At 37.4% G+C, this 17,730-nt stretch overlaps 1 protein-coding gene across 1 annotated transcript; it reads right to left on the bottom strand.

Moving 5' to 3' along the window:
- Positions 1–1,975: 1,975 nt before the first annotated feature.
- Positions 1,976–17,724, bottom strand: LUM (lumican). The gene is made up of 3 exons (XM_027842513.1): positions 17,557–17,724; positions 12,307–13,198; positions 1,976–2,851 (listed from the first exon to the last, which is right to left on the bottom strand). The coding sequence occupies exons 2-3, from the start codon at positions 13,175–13,177 to the stop codon at positions 2,697–2,699; spliced, it is 1,026 nt and encodes a 341-aa protein (XP_027698314.1). The 5' UTR covers positions 13,178–13,198; positions 17,557–17,724; the 3' UTR covers positions 1,976–2,696.
- Positions 17,725–17,730: the final 6 nt, after the last annotated feature.

Raw genomic sequence — 17,730 nt, 5'->3', positions numbered from 1 at the left:
CTCTGTGTGACATTCAGTCTCCCACTTCCATGCCTTCGTACAGCCTGTCCCCCATGCCTGGAATGCTTTCCCTTTACTCCATCTTATTTTTAGAATCCCGTGCTTTTCTTTCAAGACTTATTTCAAATTGCAGATCAGGGCTTTCCTCATATACCTGGTTGTCAGTCCCTCTCTCCTAAAGCTATTAAGTAATTGCTTTTGTATGTGTTTTTTGCTGAGTTATCTGTGTGGGGTTTAGACCAAAGTACAAATTCTACTTTACAGTAGAATACTAACTTACTAACAACAGTTCTAAAGATGATATCGGAAAAGCTAAATGAATCATGGTCATTACGTAAAAGACCTAGAAACAAAGGCTAGAAGAGGAAGGGACTGGTCTATACCTTAAGACCGCTGTATTCCACATTGATCAACACCAATTAGTTTAGTACTAAATTGTTCATTATCAGAAATTGTCTGTGAAGGTACAGCTATTTTGTTTATGTCCTTGCATACCCTAGAGCCTAGTATGTTGATTAGCACAAAGTAGGCACTCAGTAAATACTTACTGAATTAAATAGAATGCAGATCTATGGCAACATGATAATGAATCAATATCCAGTGTTTCTAGTGAATTAATAATAATACTAATAATTAACCTCACAATTGTGAAATTCATAGAAGAATAAGATACCTAGAAGGAATTTTAGAAAGCATTTAGTGAAACTCTCATTTTACAAATGAGCAAACTGAGTTTCAAAAGAGGAAAGAATTTCCCCTGGATCACATAGGTAAGAAGTGGCAGGGCTATAATTCAAATTCCCGACATTTGACTTTAAATCCAGCATCATTTTAAGAGGCCTCACTTACTTGCAACTCAAGCCATCACCTTCCTGATGTCAAGAATGAAGGACAAACAAAGGGGCTTGAGGAAATAGTTCAGTGTTCTGATTGTATTTGGCTCTTACCCCATCTTTTCATAATCCCCATCCAAACACATTGTTGTTATTTAGTCATGTCCAACTCTTCATGACTTCCTTTGAGGTTTTCTTGGCAAAAATACTAGAGTGGTTTGCCATTTTCTTTTCCATCTCATTTTACAGATGAGGAAACTGAGGTGGACAGGGTTAAGTGACTTGCCCAGGGTCACACAGCTACGAAGTGTCCAAGGACAGATTGGAGCTCAGGTCTCCTTGACTCCGGGTCCAGCACTCTATCCGCTGCACCACCTAGCTGCCCTTATCTAACACATCTTCTGAAATGATCGAGACGTCCTCATTCCATTGAAAATTTAAAAAATGTATTACAGACATAATGTGTCTAACAGAAAGATAGCAGCTCCATGGTTTTTGCCATTCTCCAAGAATTTCAAAGGATGAGGAGCTGTCTATCCCAACTCCTTAATTTTACAATGAGGAAACCAAAGCCCAAGAAAATTAAGTGATTTACATAAGGCAACACAGGATGCAGCTATGTGGTACATTGGATAGAGCCCTGCCTTGTAATCAGGAGGACCTGAGTTCAAATCCAGCCTCAGATGTGTGCTAGCTGTGTGACCCTGGGCAAGTCACTTAACCGTGTTCGCCTCAGTTTCTTCATCTGTAAAATGAGCAGGAGAAGGAAATGGCAAACCACTGTAGTATCATTGCCAAGAAAACCCTAAATGGGGTCACGCAGAGTTGGACACAACTGAACAACAATAAACAACACAAAAGGTTACCTGTGTTATTTCCTTCTGTCACTCTCGAAAATAATTCAACATGTACTTGTTATACAAAACTGGGAGAACTGATTAATATCTTAATAACTTTGTATGCTGTAAGTTGAATTTAAAGGTACATTGAACCTACAAGGGAAGGAACAATTTTTTAGTTGGTAACCTTACATTCAAATTGTTAAACGATGAAAGCCTTCAACTATCTTTGAATCATAACCCATCATTTACATTGTTCAAAAGAGCAAAATAAATTTCAAAAGGCTATTGACAACACAATAATGTTTTTTGCTATGTTTTATTTTTCAATTAGCGGATTAAGCATAGCATGCAAATAATTGAACAGAAACATGTATAAATGACTTACAGTGAAATAATCATTCTAAATGAGAAAAATCTCACTACGTAAGTGCACATGTAAATTTTTTTTTAAAAAAATGAAAATACTTCCATCCATTCATGTTGTCTCATGGCTTTAGTTAAATAAGTTTTAAAATGAGCATTTACTAGTGGAAACTTTAATTCAGCTTAACAAATATCATTTTTGGTGCTTTAGCATACAGAAAAAAAAATGAGTTAAGGTTAGTGAGAGGGATTTACTTTGACTCAATGGTTTAAGCTTTGGGCCTTTTAAGTTAATATTTGGTTATCCAAAAATACACCTGGTTTCCTTGTCACTTAAAAAGGGTAACATTACACGACGTTTGGGAGATTTTCTGACTTGCCAAGTTAACAAAATTCACAAAAAGCACTCAGTGCTGTGTGTATGTGTGTGTTTGTGATGAAGCAGGCCTGCCTTTCATCTCATTTCTTAAAAAAAAAAGTAAGTTACAATGTTTACAAAACATTTTCCCACAGATCATAAAATTCTTAGTAGTAAACATCAATGAATTTGATAGTAAGGAAATGGAGACTTTGTTTGGAAATCCTAACTGTAAAGTGTTATTCCTAGACAAATCTCTAGTATGAACACTTATAAAGAATTCTGGGATTGGCCAAGAACTCATTCCAGTGTGATGTCATTGGCTACCCGAAGACACTCGTACGTTTCTGATGGCAACGTAGATCGACTGAGGAGATTTCCATCCAGGCGTAGGTGTTTGACCTTGGAGTAGGATAAAGGACCCAGGACTCTACAGAAACTCTTTACTTCAAACTCTGGAAGACAAGAAATAGGGAAACTTAGAAATATGCTTTGTGCAGACTTTGAAAACACTCAGTGGAACAACCTATAATTACAATATATTGAATATACTACTAATCTTCAACAACAACAACAAATTACTAACTTCCTCCCGTATGAAAGACATTAATAAGTGACATATTATAACTCTGCAATTGGACGACACCATTAAGCTGATCCTTCTCATTTCACAAATAGGAAACTGAGGTCAAGGGTGGTTAAGTAAAGTTCTCTGAATAGAGTTTGTATTTTTCTTCACCGTATCACATTCCATCTAATCACCGTAGATACATAGTTTTTTGTTTTGTTTTGTTTTGTTTTTTCTTTCTTTTTTTTTTTTAAATAACAGTGCACCTGACCTCAAGAATTCTATCCAGGGCAGATGTGATGTGAACACTGATAAGGACTGATATATTAAAGCAATGTGTTATGGAGGCAAAGAAGAGATTGAGAGAAAGTGATTGAGGAAGATTTAAGAAGGGATGAAAAATGTTTACATTGGAGCATCAAGTATTATCTCTAAAAGAATAAAATAAATAAATAAAATATATATAATATATATGATATAATATAAAATATATAATAAATATAAAATAAATAAAATAAAGTAAGATAAAAGAATAAAATAAAATAAACCACAGTAAGGGCTATAACTAGTAATTTTGTACCTGGGGCAAGCAGCAGGACATAATTGGAGTGGAGGGTGGAGGCAAATGTTTCAGGACATTGAAATGGAAGCTACCACTGGTAGTGGGGAAAATGGGTATCTACAACCCTAGGAAATAGAAGGCTAGAAATGGAGGAAGACACACTGACTTGGGGAACCATCATAGAATAAATATGAGGGAAGGAAGCACATGATGCATGAACTTACATCATTGTTATAACTAACTACATAGGTGCTAGATTCCCTTATTTTGAAGATGTTGAAGAACACCAAGCACTCTCTATGGTCAGCCCTGAAGACCGTCTCTGGAGCCTTCCACCTTCCAACCCAAATACCTAACTGCTAACATCCATTATAAAATATTGTGCAACTTTGGATATCTAGAATCTGCACCGTTGCTTTTAATTAGCAGAAGGATTATATTGGGCAAAACAATTGCCCCAGATAACTTCAATTAAGGATCATCAGAGACCTATTTCAAGAAAAAAAAAATATTCAGGAACTGAAAATGCTCCGATATTCAGTGAATTTGTCTTTTTTTTCTAAAGAAATGGTACTTGTATTATGAAAGAATAAATAAGACAAAATAAGATTATTTCATGGTGATTTGGATAAAGAGCTTATATTTTCATGGTATGGCAGCTAGAGACCTGTCATTAAAGTCACAAAGATCTGAGCTCAAGTATAGTCTCTGACCTAAATTGGCCATGTGACCCTGGGCTAATCACCTTCTTTCTCAGTGACTCTCTAAAACCCTAAGTCACAGAGCAAGTGCTGATCTGCTGTAGTAAAGGGAGTTTCCTCATCTCATAGGAATGAATGAAAAACACACTTACCAGCTGCCAAATGCTGCTGAATGGTGGGCAAGTATAACAATACCAATGGAATTATAGAGCTCATATAAAATAAAATCTATCCATATATGGTATATCACATACATTGTCTTACTTGATCCTAACCACAATGTTATGGGATATGCAATTTATGTATTACAAGAAGTGTGCTGGTTAATGTTTGTTTAAAAATCAGGTCTTCAGAAAAAAATACGTGACACACTTTAAATTTAATTTACATTATTGACATTTTCTCCATTAGTTTCTTGTCTAAATAATCAACAAAGCAGTGAATAAAGCTCTGATTTAGAATGTTTATGGCTTTCCGATGTGTAAATACTCGCATTGAAAATATAGTAATCAGCTCTCAAGGGCTGGTATGAACTGCCTCCAGGACACCCTTGTAATATTAACCCAACTTAAAGCAATAAGGAAATTGAGCCTAAGCAACTTGCCCAATATAGCACAGATAGCTAATGGCAAAGGTTGGAACTTGAATTCATGTTTTCTGACTTCGAGCTCAGTATTCCTTCCCCTATGCCATACTTTTGGGAGTCATTTAAAGAAAAACAAAGAATTTTACATCATAAAGGAAATATTAAAAAATTCGTGGAGCAGACGTAAAACTGAACCTCCTTTCATCTGTCATATGCATGGATGAATTGTTAAAAAATAAAAATGAATAGCTGTCAGACAGGATGATGTTGAGAAATTAAAACTGGAGGGTTATAATTATCCAGATTTACATTTCTTGCATGATAACTTTTTTCTGTGCTTGACACATAGTAGGCATGTAACAAATGTTTATTGATTTATAGAGATTTGGTTTCAGAATCAGAATGACCTGATCTAAGATCAGGTCACTTCTTTTTTTTTTTAAGGCAATTGGGGTTAAGTGGCTTGCCCAGAGTCATACAGCTAGTAAGTGTCAAGTGTTTGGTCTGAGGTCGGACTTGAACTCAGGTCGTCCTGACTTCAGGGCCGGTGCTCTATCCGCTGCTCCACCTAGCTGCCCCTAAAACCCACTTCTGATACTAGACATGAACCTCACTCAAGCAAATCTCTATGATTATATAAGCTAAAGGTTCCCTATCTTTTATCTCAGAGGGAGTCTTTTTTACCACAAGCATTTATTAAGTGCCTAGTATATGCTAGGCACTGTGTTAATGAAGCAGAAGAGAATAATTAGGCTAACCTGAGAGAGAGAGAGAGAGAGAGAGAGAGAGGAAAAGAAAAAGAACAAAAGAAGGAAGGAAGAAAGGAAAGAAGAAAAGAAAGAAAGAAAAGAGAGGGGCAGCTAGGTAGTGCAGTAGATAGAGCACTGGACCTGGCATCAGTAGGACCCGAGTTCAAATCCGGCCTCAGACATGTAACACTCACTAGCTGTGTGACTCTGGGCAAATCACTTAACCCCAATTGCCTCAACAACAACAATAAAAAAGGAGGGAGGGAAGGGAGAAGGAAAACATCACTTATCTGTTGGGTGCAAGGTATTATTCTAGATACTGGAAAGTCATTGATTAAGAGTGAGAACTATGCAGAACAGAGCATCAATGACAGAGAATAAACTTTTGGCATCTCCCAATGTTTTGTTATTATTATTTTCAGATTCTCTTTCCTATTACTTGGTCTACTTCATATCTACTATTTTCTTCCATTTTATAGTTCTCAGAATATTTGCACCCATTGAGTACAGCTCATTGGTGGATGAAAAGCATTAGGCCAGAAAGGAGTTCATGGAACAAAAGAAGAAGATTGGAAAAGAGAAGTCATGCCCTTGTGGTGAAGTACTTTGGTGAGGATACACCTATTGGAAAATACAGGCCAAATCTTCTCTTTTCTAGTCAAAACCATTTGCATCAAGTTCCCTCTACCATTACTCATACAATCTGGTTTTTGAGACCACAATGGTTCAAACTGAAATATTAGATGGTGTCTGTATGTGAATAAACAGTAGTTGATGAAATGTTGCAATCATAAATTTTAAAAACTTTGGAAAGAGATTTTGATTTGGAGTTGGGGTTTCTTGAGTGCATGGAGATAATAACACTAAAAAGTGTGTATGTCTGCATGTGTGTGTGTGTGTGTGTGTGTGTGTGTGTAGGGTTGGAGAGTCAGATTGGCATAGTGGAAAGCACAATGCCTGAAGACAGAGGACCTAGGTTCCAATACAACCTGACACTTTTGGTCTGTATGACTTTGGACAACTCATTTAACTTCTCAAGACATTAATTTCCTCCTCATCTTCTCAAATGAGGGAGTTGGCATGGACTGTCTCTGAAGCATGTCTATCACTCATTCGATGTTCCATGCTTTTCATTTTATGAAGCACATTCTTCATACACACCATCTTATTTGATCTTTTCCAAAAACCCCTTCAAGAAGGGAGCGTAAGAATTATTATCCCTGATAGGCAGATAAAGAAATCAATGTCCAGATAGGCAAACAAAAGAATACAGAATAAAACAATACAAACAAAACCCAAAAACATAATGTGTACTACCTTCCTTGCAGGGTTGTTTCAAGGAAAACAAAATATGAAAGCATTAAAGTTATGTAGTTAATCATTACTAATTGGCAAAACTAGGATTTGGACCTATGTATTCTGAATCCTAAGTCAGGGCACTTTCCATTATAGCACCCAAATGTGGTAGCTCTGCATTCTTTGAAGTTGGCTTCCATACTATCTTGGCTAAATATATGAGAGGCACTACTCATCAGAGGTTCTGGAATATGATACAGAACTTAGCCGCATAGTGGCAGGCTAGTCTAATCCTAAGTAGCTTGTGGTGTACTTGAGTAGGACATTGCGATTGCCAACTGTGATATTCAGCACGTTCTTGACTTGATGGTGGTCCAGATGGAATGCAGAATTAACTCTGTCTGATTGCCAAATAATAATAAGTCAAGTAATGACAACCCAACGTTGCTGGTTGTTTCCAACTGAAAATACCACAGCACAGTGAAATTTTGCCAACTTTAACTCTCTGAGGTTAGAGTATAAGGAAGAGAAAGGTGACAAGAAAAAATCCTGCATTATAAAAACTTAAAGAAATGTACATTTGTTGTTTTCAAGTATATTAAATGTGCTGAAATAACCAAGTATTTCTAAGTGGAATATCTACTGGAATTACTACTACTACTACTACTACTACTACTACTACTACTACTACTACTACCACTACTACTACTATTAGTACTATTAGTACTAGTACTATACTAATAGTAATAATAACAAGGCAGCATGACCTTATGGATAAAGATTCAGCCCCTAAGAAAGACCTAAGTTCAAGCTCTGCTTATGATACATGCTGGCTTTGTGACCCTGGGCAAGTGCCTTAACCTCTTATTGTCCCAAGAAGCTTTATAAGACTCTAAGTTTCAGAACAGTTTCAAATCGGCATTAGGTAGAGCAAGTTTCCTCAACAGAAATTTTCTGTGCCAATGAAATCACAGATGTTGCTGTCAAAGATAATTCACATTTACCTAGGCTTGCAAAGTAGATAATATATATCAGGGGTGGGGAACCTGCAGTCTCGAGGCCACATGTGGCTTTCTAGGTCCTTAGATGTGGCCTTTGGACTGAGCCCAAGTTTTACAGAACAAATCCTTTTACTAGGGGACTTGTTCTGTAAAGTGTAAATTTAGTCAAAGAGCTTCACTTGAGGACCTAGAGGGACACATGTGGCCTCAAGGCTACAGGTTTCCCACCTCTGGTCTGTATATATTGGTGTGTATACACACATATATATGTATGTGTATACATATATGTATGTATATACATATATATGTATATACACACATATATAGTAGGTAGATATATATTTTTTCTCATTTCACAGATAAGCTCTTGTGATGAGTTATAGAAAACTGAGACATCATGGCATAGCGTACATAGGGTTGACCTTGGAATCAGGAAGACCTTTGTGTAAGTCCCACTTCTGACATGCATGGTCTATGTGACCTTGGATAAGTCACAAAAACTCTCAATACCCAAAGTAACTCTAAGAGACTGTAAGTTAGGAAAGATCTGTCATTCTTTACAGCTGTTCCCAACAGATGACATCACACATGCAGGAAAAAAAAAGAGAGAAATTAAGGTTCATAGAAGATAAGTGATTTATCCATGGTCATATCGCTTGCAAATATCTAAGCTCAGAAAAAAGTCAAATCGCTTAACTAAATCTAATGCTTTTTCTAATATAAAGACTGAAATTATTACATTTTAAAATCAATATCACACTTTAAAGGATGAATGGTTGGATGAACAGGTAGATAGATAGATAGATAGATAGATAGATAGATAGATAGATAGATAGATAGACAGACAGACAGACACAGATGGACAGATGGGTGGATGGATAGATGGATAGATAGATGGTATGAGAGAGGGGGGCAGAGAAAGAGAGACAGACAGAGATAGTGAGAGAGAGAGAGAGACAGAGACAGAGACAGAGACAGAGAGACAGAGAATTTATTTAGACCTTTAAGTTTTGCAAAGAACTTTGCAAATATCTCATTTTATCCTGGAAATGACCAAATGACTCTGGGAGAAAGGGTGCTATTATTTATTGCCCTTTTACATATGAGGAAACAGAGGCTGGGAGACATTAAGTGACTGGCCCAAGACTACATATATTATGCCATTTTGTCCTTGCAATAACTCTGGTAGGAAGATGTTATTATTATCCTCATTTTACCAAAGAGGAAACTGAGGCAGACAGAGATTTAGTGACTTGCACAGGATCACACAACTAACAAGTATTTGAGTCAGTATTTGAACTCAAGTTTCCTAATTCTAGGTCCATTGCTCTATCCACTAATATCCACTCCTTAATTCATTTTAATACTAGCACTAGCTAAAATATGGTCTTGGGAGAATTCTGTGACCACTCATCATTTCATCTGTTGCCACTGTAATTTAGGAAGTTCTACCAGCCTTCAAGGCAAAGTCTACACCATTTTCTGAATAAATATAGTAGGTCCTTGTTCTCCTTCACATACCTAGTAATTGTGGAATGCAGGATTTAAACTAATCTTTCTCCAGACTAAGTTGAACACACTTTTCACAACACCATGTTGTTTCTCATTGTTAATATGGGAATCAGAAACATTTGAGTTTAAAACCTTCCTCTGACATTTCCTAGCTTTATGACCACATGTAAGTCACTTATTTCTTATTTAAGCCTCAGTGCCCTCAGCTATAAAATGACAATGACAATTCCTATAGTTCCTACAGGCTGTTGCAAGACTAAAATGAGATGTTAGCAAAATATTTTGCAAACCTTAAAGCACTATATGAATGTTTATTATTATTATTATTATTATTATTATTGTTATTATTAAAAAGGCAGTATGACAATATTCTGTGGTGCCCAACCAGATTAAAATGTAATTGAGGAAATATTTAACAAATAAATGAGAATACAATACAACATAGATAATGTTAATGCGTGATTTTCTAAGTCAATACATTTTAGTGGCTCCCATTTCTATCAGAGTTTGACACCATTGATGTAGTCAATAAAGACAGTCAGAAAGTTGATTCCAAATTCTGTCTCTGACACATACCAGATGTCCCTATGGCTAAGTAACCCAATCAGTGCCCCAGCCTGATTATAAAAAATTAAATTATCAAATTTATTAAATTAAATCTCTCAGAGTTTTAAGTTGCATGTGAGTTAATGATCTGTATTGATGGAGGGATGGCACAGCTAGGAAGTGGTGGCAGCTAGGTGGCTTGGTGGATAGAGTATTGGACCTGGAGTCAGGAAGACCTGAATTCAAATTTGGCCTCAGAAACATACTATCTCTGTGACCCTTGGCAAGTCATTTCTCCCTGTTTGCCTTGATTTCCTCATCTGTAAAATGAACTGGAGAAGGAAATGGTGAACTACTCTAGTGTCTTTGCCCAGAAAACCCTAAATAGCATCACAAAGAGTCAGAAATGACTGAACAGCAACAACAAAATTAATGGAGGAAATTCACACATCAGGAGTTTTCTGTGTTAGTGAAATCATAAATTCAGGACCCCTTCAAACATGATTATTATATGGAACCAAAATATGCCTCCTTTTAACTTCCACTCTTTGGTTCTACTACTGTCCTTAAGAACACCATAGAACACACCTTTTTTTTTCCCCCCAAATTAGAGCTTTGGACAACTGTCTTTCCCATCCCAGTTGTTCAATTTCAAGTGATAATCCTGACTGTATTCAAAAGCTTCATATTATTTGCAGGCTAAATCTGGCTGGAGGAGAGTTCCAAATTCCTTTGGAGCAGGAGATCTACACTTTTTTTTTTCTTTTCTGTGTCATGGCCCCTTTGGAAGTGTGACAAAGTCTATGGACTTCCCACAATGTTTTCCTTTTTGTTGTTGTTCATAATGGAAGAAAATGATAAATTTCAGTTAAAGGTCAGTGAAAATAAAGATATCACCTTTAACTATCAAAATTCACAGATCACCTGATATTTATCCATGAATCACTTGGATCTCAGGTTAAAAATCCTTGCTTTGGATGGCAAGGCGATGGTGGGAATGAAAGTTGAAATTATAGTGATTTGCTAATTTTCATTTTTAATCAGCATCTTTTGAACCAGATGCTTGTAGTTCTGGGTAAACTGTGCTCTGTGTAGGAAGTGAGATAACTCCTCAGGCAAGGAGAGTTCTAGTCTTCTTTCTCAATTACTTATATGGGTTAATGATTGAGTCAGACTTTTTAGGACAGGGCAACAGTAATAACAATGGATCATGTCAGAGTTCTAACCAGAGAGCGATGGGAAAACCAACCATAGGGAGAAAAGAGGTAAAGAAGTATTGAGAAAAAAGAAAAGGTGAAAGGGATAAAAGGAAACGTGTAATATGCTCGCCAAATACATCCATCCCTTACCCCAATCAGAGTTTATCTCTGCTTCACCACAACTTCATCTAAAATTTGGGCAGAGTAGAGCACTATACCTCACAGAGACAGCAGTCAACAGAGGTGGTGACTAAAGATGTGGGATATAGGTGTTCCAGTATCATAAGTGGTAAAGGGCATAATCCTATTTTTTTTAGGTCTTGATCAGAAATAGATGAGAAAATGGCCCTTAAGCTCCTATATCCAAGACGAGGTAGCTTGTGTTCTATTGCAGGTAATTATTAAAGGATTGTAGATTTAGAGCTAGGGGGAACTTTGAAGATCATCTGGCCCAACCTTCTCTTCCAGATGAGGAAACTGAAGCCTGGGAGTGTGGGGGTGTGTGAAGTGACTTGTCCAAGGTTTCACAGGCAGTAAGTAGCAGAGTTCATTCGAGCTCAGACCCTATAATTCCAGATCAAACAGTCATCCTACTTTACCATACTGCCTTGATAAGGTGAAGTCTGAATTTTCTTTGGCTCTTCCTGAATCTCCTGGGTACTATCACTCTCTTTTTAGTTAAAGTACTCATATTTGTTTTGGCATGTTGGCCAGCAATATACATATATCATCACTTTATGAAGATAATTAGGTGTTATCAACAATGGACAGCTATTTTCAGACCTGGAGAAGAAAATGGCAAACCACTTCAGTATTTTTACCAAGAAAACCTCAAATAGGGGTCATGAAGAGTTGGACAATACCAAAAAAACAACTCAACAACAACAAAATTTTAAGACCATGTGAATCAAGGTCATACACTACATATCTTTATCTCTAGGAATTCATATTATCATAGATTTATAGCTAGAAGAGATCTCAGAAGTCATCTAGTCTAACCTTCCCATCTTATAGATTGGGAAATTGAAGCCCAGAGAGGCTAAATGACTTAGTAAAATGAATCAGCCATGAGGCTGATGAGAAGACACTTCCATCTCAACCTTCAGATATATGTATATTAAAAAGATGGCATATGTATTTGTGATCATAGTGAATGTATCCATGAAATACAGAAAGGGATTTGAACTTACTATCAATCTCATTGACCTCGAGATAATAATTTTCAAGGTTTTCATTGACAGTTGGGATTTTCTTCAGCTTATTATAGGAGAGATCCAACTCAATAAGAGTAGAGACGTTGAAAGAATTGCCTGGGATCCCACCATCAGCCAACTCATTGTGAGACAACCGTAGGTACTGCAGGGCACTAAGGCGCTTGAAATACTCATCAGGTATATTGCTGATCTTGTTGTTGTCCAGGTAGAGCGTTAGCAGAGAAATGGGAAGTCCATTGGGCAGCTTGGACAGCTGGTTGAAGCTCAAGTCAAGATATTCAAGTTTCTTCAGGCCCTTAAAAGCTGCTGAGACTGCATCCTCTTTCAGTTGGTTGTGCTGAAGGTTGACAAAGGTTAGATTGATGAGACCATCAAAGAAGGTGGGAGAGATCTTGGTGATTTTGTTATAGGCCAGCTGCAGGTCATCCAGAGATTTGGGAAGGGGGCCCACCACTTCAGTCAAGTTGTTGTGGTTGATGTGTAGTTTCTTGAGCTGTTTCAGCTTTGAGAAGATTTTCCCCTTGATCTTGGAGTTTTCCAAGCGGTTGTTATCAAGGATGAGCCATTGGAGATCAGTGACATTCTCAAATGCCTTCTCCTCGATGGACTCAATCAAGTTGTTCCGGAGATAAAGATACTTGATCCCGGGAGGTATGATGGGCATGGTTTTCAGTTTCAGCTCATCACAATACATAGCTGTTGGGTAATTTATTGGACAGGTACACTCTGGGGCACAGTTCGGTGAAGACAGTTGGTACATGGCAAAAGGATAATCAAAATCATAGTAATCTTGGCAGCTGATGCCACCGATCAATGCCAAGGTGAGAAGGAGTGCATTTAGATACATCTTCTTGAGGTATTCTAGACCCTAAGTAAGGGAAAAATAAATACCATTACATATAATATCATGGGATCAGAGATCTAAGGGTAGAAAGGGGCCCCAAATACCATCTAATCCACTTCCTTTTTTAAAGATTAGGAAACTGAGGCCCAGGGAAGATGGATGACTTAGGATAATACATGTAGAGCTGTAAGGGATTTTAGAAGCCATCTTGTCCATCCCCCTTTATTTTGTAGATGAAGAAACTGAGGTTCAGGGAGGATGAGTGACTTAGCATCATAAGATCTTGGATATAGAGCTACAAGGTATCGCAGAGGACATCTTTAGAAGTCACTGGGTGGCACAACAGTGATTTGAGCTATGGATCTGAGTAAGGAAGACCTAGGTTCAAATGTAGCCTCAGATATTTACCAAGTGGAATGCCTTAGGAAGTTACCAATCCTTCATCTGCTTCATTTTCCTCAAATGCAAATTGGGGATGATAACAGTACTTACCTCTCAGAGTTATTGTGAGGATAAAATGAGAAGATATTTGTAAAGTGCTCTGTAAAACTTAAAGTACTACATATTATAATGACATATTATATATAATAATTCTATGTAAGTATATATAGTGCTACATAAATGCTAATATATTATAATGATATATATAATTCTATATAAGTATATATAATGCTATATAAATATATTATAATGTTATATAAATGTTAATATATTATTATCTGACCTATCCTCCTTGTTTTGCAGACAAGGAAACTTGGAAGCATTTGGGCAACAAGTTGGATAGAGGGCTGGATGGAGGCAGCTCATTTAACCTCTTGAAGCCTCAGTTTCTTCATCTGCAAAAATGGGTACAATGTTTTTAACTACTTCTCCAAGTTGTTATATAGAGTGAATAAAAAAAAAAAACTATGGAAAGCACTTTTCAGGCTTTAATGTGCCACATAAATACTAGCTATTGTTTGTATTGTTATCAAAATGAGGCTTAAGGAGATGCCATCATGTATTTAGAAAATTCAAGGGACCTTAGAGACCATCTAGTCTAACCCCATTATTCACAGACAAGGAAATAAAGCCCAGAGACGTTGAGTGACTTGTCAAACATCACATAGGTAGTAAATAGGAGCACTGGGATTTGAACCCAGGTCTTGGTTCAAAACCAGTGCTCCTCCCACTGTGTTATGTTCCCTCTCTTCTGCCCAAAATCACAAGTTATGATTATCTCCTTTTCAAATTTTAGTCTAGAATTTTTATGAGGATCTTCAATCCCCTTTTACTTATCTTAAAAAATCCTTAACTATATCATTAATGAAAGGAGGAAAGTGGTTTAAAAGACCAACTTTCATTGTTATCATTGCTGGAGAAAACAAATGAGCTATATTGGATGCTCTTCTGCCCCCTTCTGGGCTGGGCATGGAACAGCTTTTCCAGTCAGATTCTCTAAGACCTTCTCCAGAGAAATTGCAGTGACACTCTGGAATCTGGGCTCCAGACCATGGCTGGTCACTGCTTTGAAAAAAAAAAAAAAATTAAGGGCAAAAGCAACAATTTCTTTAAAATTCTTCCAGCTTTCCTATTTTAGTATCGTATCAAAAAGGGCTGCAGGAGTTTGGGAAGATTCCTCCTGGAGGATATGAGTCTAGGAACATCACCAGTGCCCCTGACGGACTTTAAGCCCATCACCAATGGTATTTTGCTCCTTTGAGAAAGGTCGCTTAGCGTTATTATAGTCAGAGACTAGAGACAAGAATGTTTGGCTAAGGTACCGCAAGATAAGGCTGTGTTTGGGGATGGGGTTAGTTGCTTTCTGGTGTATCCCAATGGAATACTTCAGCCGATAATCCTTAGTAAGACACATCAACTTGTTGCAGATGAACGTTATACCAACCCAAATCAGGCCTTCGACTCACAGAGATCAACTGAGAATCTGGAGAAAAATATCCCTAATCTCTTTTTGTGATTCAAATGTCTCTTTCTCAGGGATCTGCAGCTTCTCGACTAGCATCCTGCCAAGATCTTAATGGGCAGGAGCCACTACTTGGGAAGGGTTGTTCAAAATAGAAGTGGGAGGGAGGAGGGATTTGAGCAAAAATTTGAATTTGATCATAGGAGCAGAGGTGACGCAACTTGAAACAATGGGTAGGTTTGGAGTCAGAAAGATCTGGGTTCAGATGCCACATTTACTATGTGACCCTAGGCAAGACATCTAATGTCTCAGTGCCTCAATTTCCTCAACTGTAAAATAAAGAGGTTGAACCTCTTTATTATTTGAAGCCTCTGAAGTCCTTTATATCTTTAGCTATATGGTGCTATAATCTTTACAAGCTGTGTGACCCTGGGGCAGTCACCTAACTTTTCTCATCTGTAATATGAGGGATCAAACTAGATGGATTCTGAGGACCTCTCCAGTTGAAAATCCATGATATTAATTCTGAGATGTAATAAAACCTTAGAAACAGCCTGGTAGATAAAATGGGAGGAGGGGGGATTGGAGATTGAAAAAGCTTGAGAAAAAGGTTGCATTCATCATATTCTGTGGTAGAGATTGGTAAGACTATGGAATCATAGAACTCTAGTGCTGGAGACAAGTGAAGAGACTTTTCCAAGCTCACACAGAAATTTATGAAGAGCCAAGACTAGGTTTCCAGGCTCTCAGTGCAGTTTTCTATTACGTTATGGCTACTCTCACATGCCTACTGAAGTCAGGAAGGTCAGGGGCATATGTGGCATGTAACACAAATGATGGCCTTAAGGAATGTGTTGGAACTGGGTCCTTGCAAGATGGAAAGTCGTGGGTGAACAAAGCCTGCGTTTGGCTGAGCCAATTTTAAAATAAGATGGAATCTAATTTCTTTGTGTGAAAAACGAGAAGGGAATGTGATATTCAACACTATCCTTCTCCTAGGCATCTGCAGTTAACTTAAGATGTGTAAAGAACATGCATCTGTACTGTTTTCACTCGTAACCATGAAACACTTTTATCAATCAAATACAGCAGCTAAACAACTTTATTATAAATATTCTGAATGTGGATGCTAAATAGCAGATTGTGCTTGCTGACCAGACTTGGCTAAAATGATTATTACATAGCATTGCAACAAAATTAACCAATGGTGATATCTCCATGTTTGCTTTTTCCCTAAAATCATCATTTCAGACAGACCTGTCCTTCTCTATCAATCTGTATCAGAAAGCTCTGTCTCTCTTGATCAGTAAGATACTCATAGGCTTTTACTATCTATCCACTTCAAACTCACTACGTTCTTAATGCAGACATAGTCCCTATAGTAGCCCAGAAGAGGAAATAAAAACGTTTTCATAGTTTTTGATGGGGGCTGAATATTGGAAGGAAGAAATAGTGTGAAGTCAAACATGACCTATCACTCTATAATGAATCTTCTATGAGGTTGGATATTGGTCATACTTTTGTTTTTCTTAATTTTTTTTCCCAAACGTTTGTTAACTGCAAAAAAAAAGTATTACTACGGGGGAGGGAAAGATATGAGATAATCTATGTAAAATCCTTTGCAAAAGTTGAAACCCTATATAAGTTCATAATATCATACGTATTAGCTAGTATTGCTTTCTTCCAAGGTTTCTATAAATATCCCTTTTAGAAACACTCCAGGAATCACATCCTCAAAGCATTATGAAAATCAATGAAAGCAGAGTAATATAGTGAATAGGTCACTAAATGTGAATCCAAGAAAATCTGCATTCAAATCCCATCTCAGATGTGTGACCTCACATGATTCACATAATCTTTCTGCGCCTCAGTTTCCTCCTCTGCAAAATAAAAAGCTCAGACCTGATGGCCTCTATCATCTCTTTCAGTTTTCTATTTATGAACTTATAATTCTAAAGTTAGTTATCCAACGGGGAGTTTATGGAAGAACTCATATCTCTGTATCTTGCACCAATGATCTTTTTTCCAGCACAAATTTGTAATAATAGTGAATTCATTTAAAAAATTTGGGGGTGGGGCTTTGTTTTAAATGCCCTCTACCTTAATTAAAAGTCATTTCAGTGAAAACAGTAAGGAGGTAAAAAATCTTCTGAATTCCAGCAATGTGCTCTGGTTCCTGTTTAATATCACCATCCCCTCCTTCCAGCGATGAAGTATTCTTAAAAGTACCCTTCCCCGATAAAACAGAAAATGCCATGCACAGTTCTTCTCTCACTCATAAAACATGGAAGATATTTTCCACAAAATGGGAAAGCAACTGGATAAAACCTTGATTTGTTGTTCTCACTCTTTTACTGGCAAAGTTGCTGGGACATTTTTTCTGTTCCTGGGACAAGCCTCTTACCAGCTATTGAGCTCTAGCTCTCTCTCTCTCTCTCTCTCTCTCTCTCTCTCAGTTAAAACACTCAACAGGGCTTACCTTACTGCCTTGAAGTTTCTGTCTTCAATTCCCAGACCAGACGCAGTAAGGATAGGTATCGCCCAATACACGCCGTGAACTATGTCAGTAGACTGCCAGATTCTTGGTGATACAAGAGCTGTGGAGCTGTGTGTGTGTGTGTGTGTGTGTGTGTGTGTGTGTGTGTGTGTGTGT

This window comes from Vombatus ursinus, unplaced genomic scaffold (assembly GCF_900497805.2).
Source record: "Vombatus ursinus unplaced genomic scaffold, bare-nosed wombat genome assembly UNPS02014874.1, whole genome shotgun sequence".
In the NCBI taxonomy this organism is placed as follows: domain Eukaryota; kingdom Metazoa; phylum Chordata; class Mammalia; order Diprotodontia; family Vombatidae; genus Vombatus; species Vombatus ursinus.
The sequence above is the reverse complement of the archived record's forward strand: the minus strand, read 5'-3'. Positions and strand labels throughout refer to the sequence as shown.

Bases quoted from the DNA above. Each gene is read 5' to 3' on its own strand.
- LUM (XM_027842513.1), bottom strand. From the start codon at position 13,177: ATGTATCTAAATGCACTCCTTCTCACCTTGGCATTGATCGGTGGCATC. The intron at 2,852-12,306 runs GTAAGTTCAAAT...CTTGTCTTCCAG, and splicing joins CGAGGTCAATGAGATTGATA to AGTTTGAAGTAAAGAGTTTC.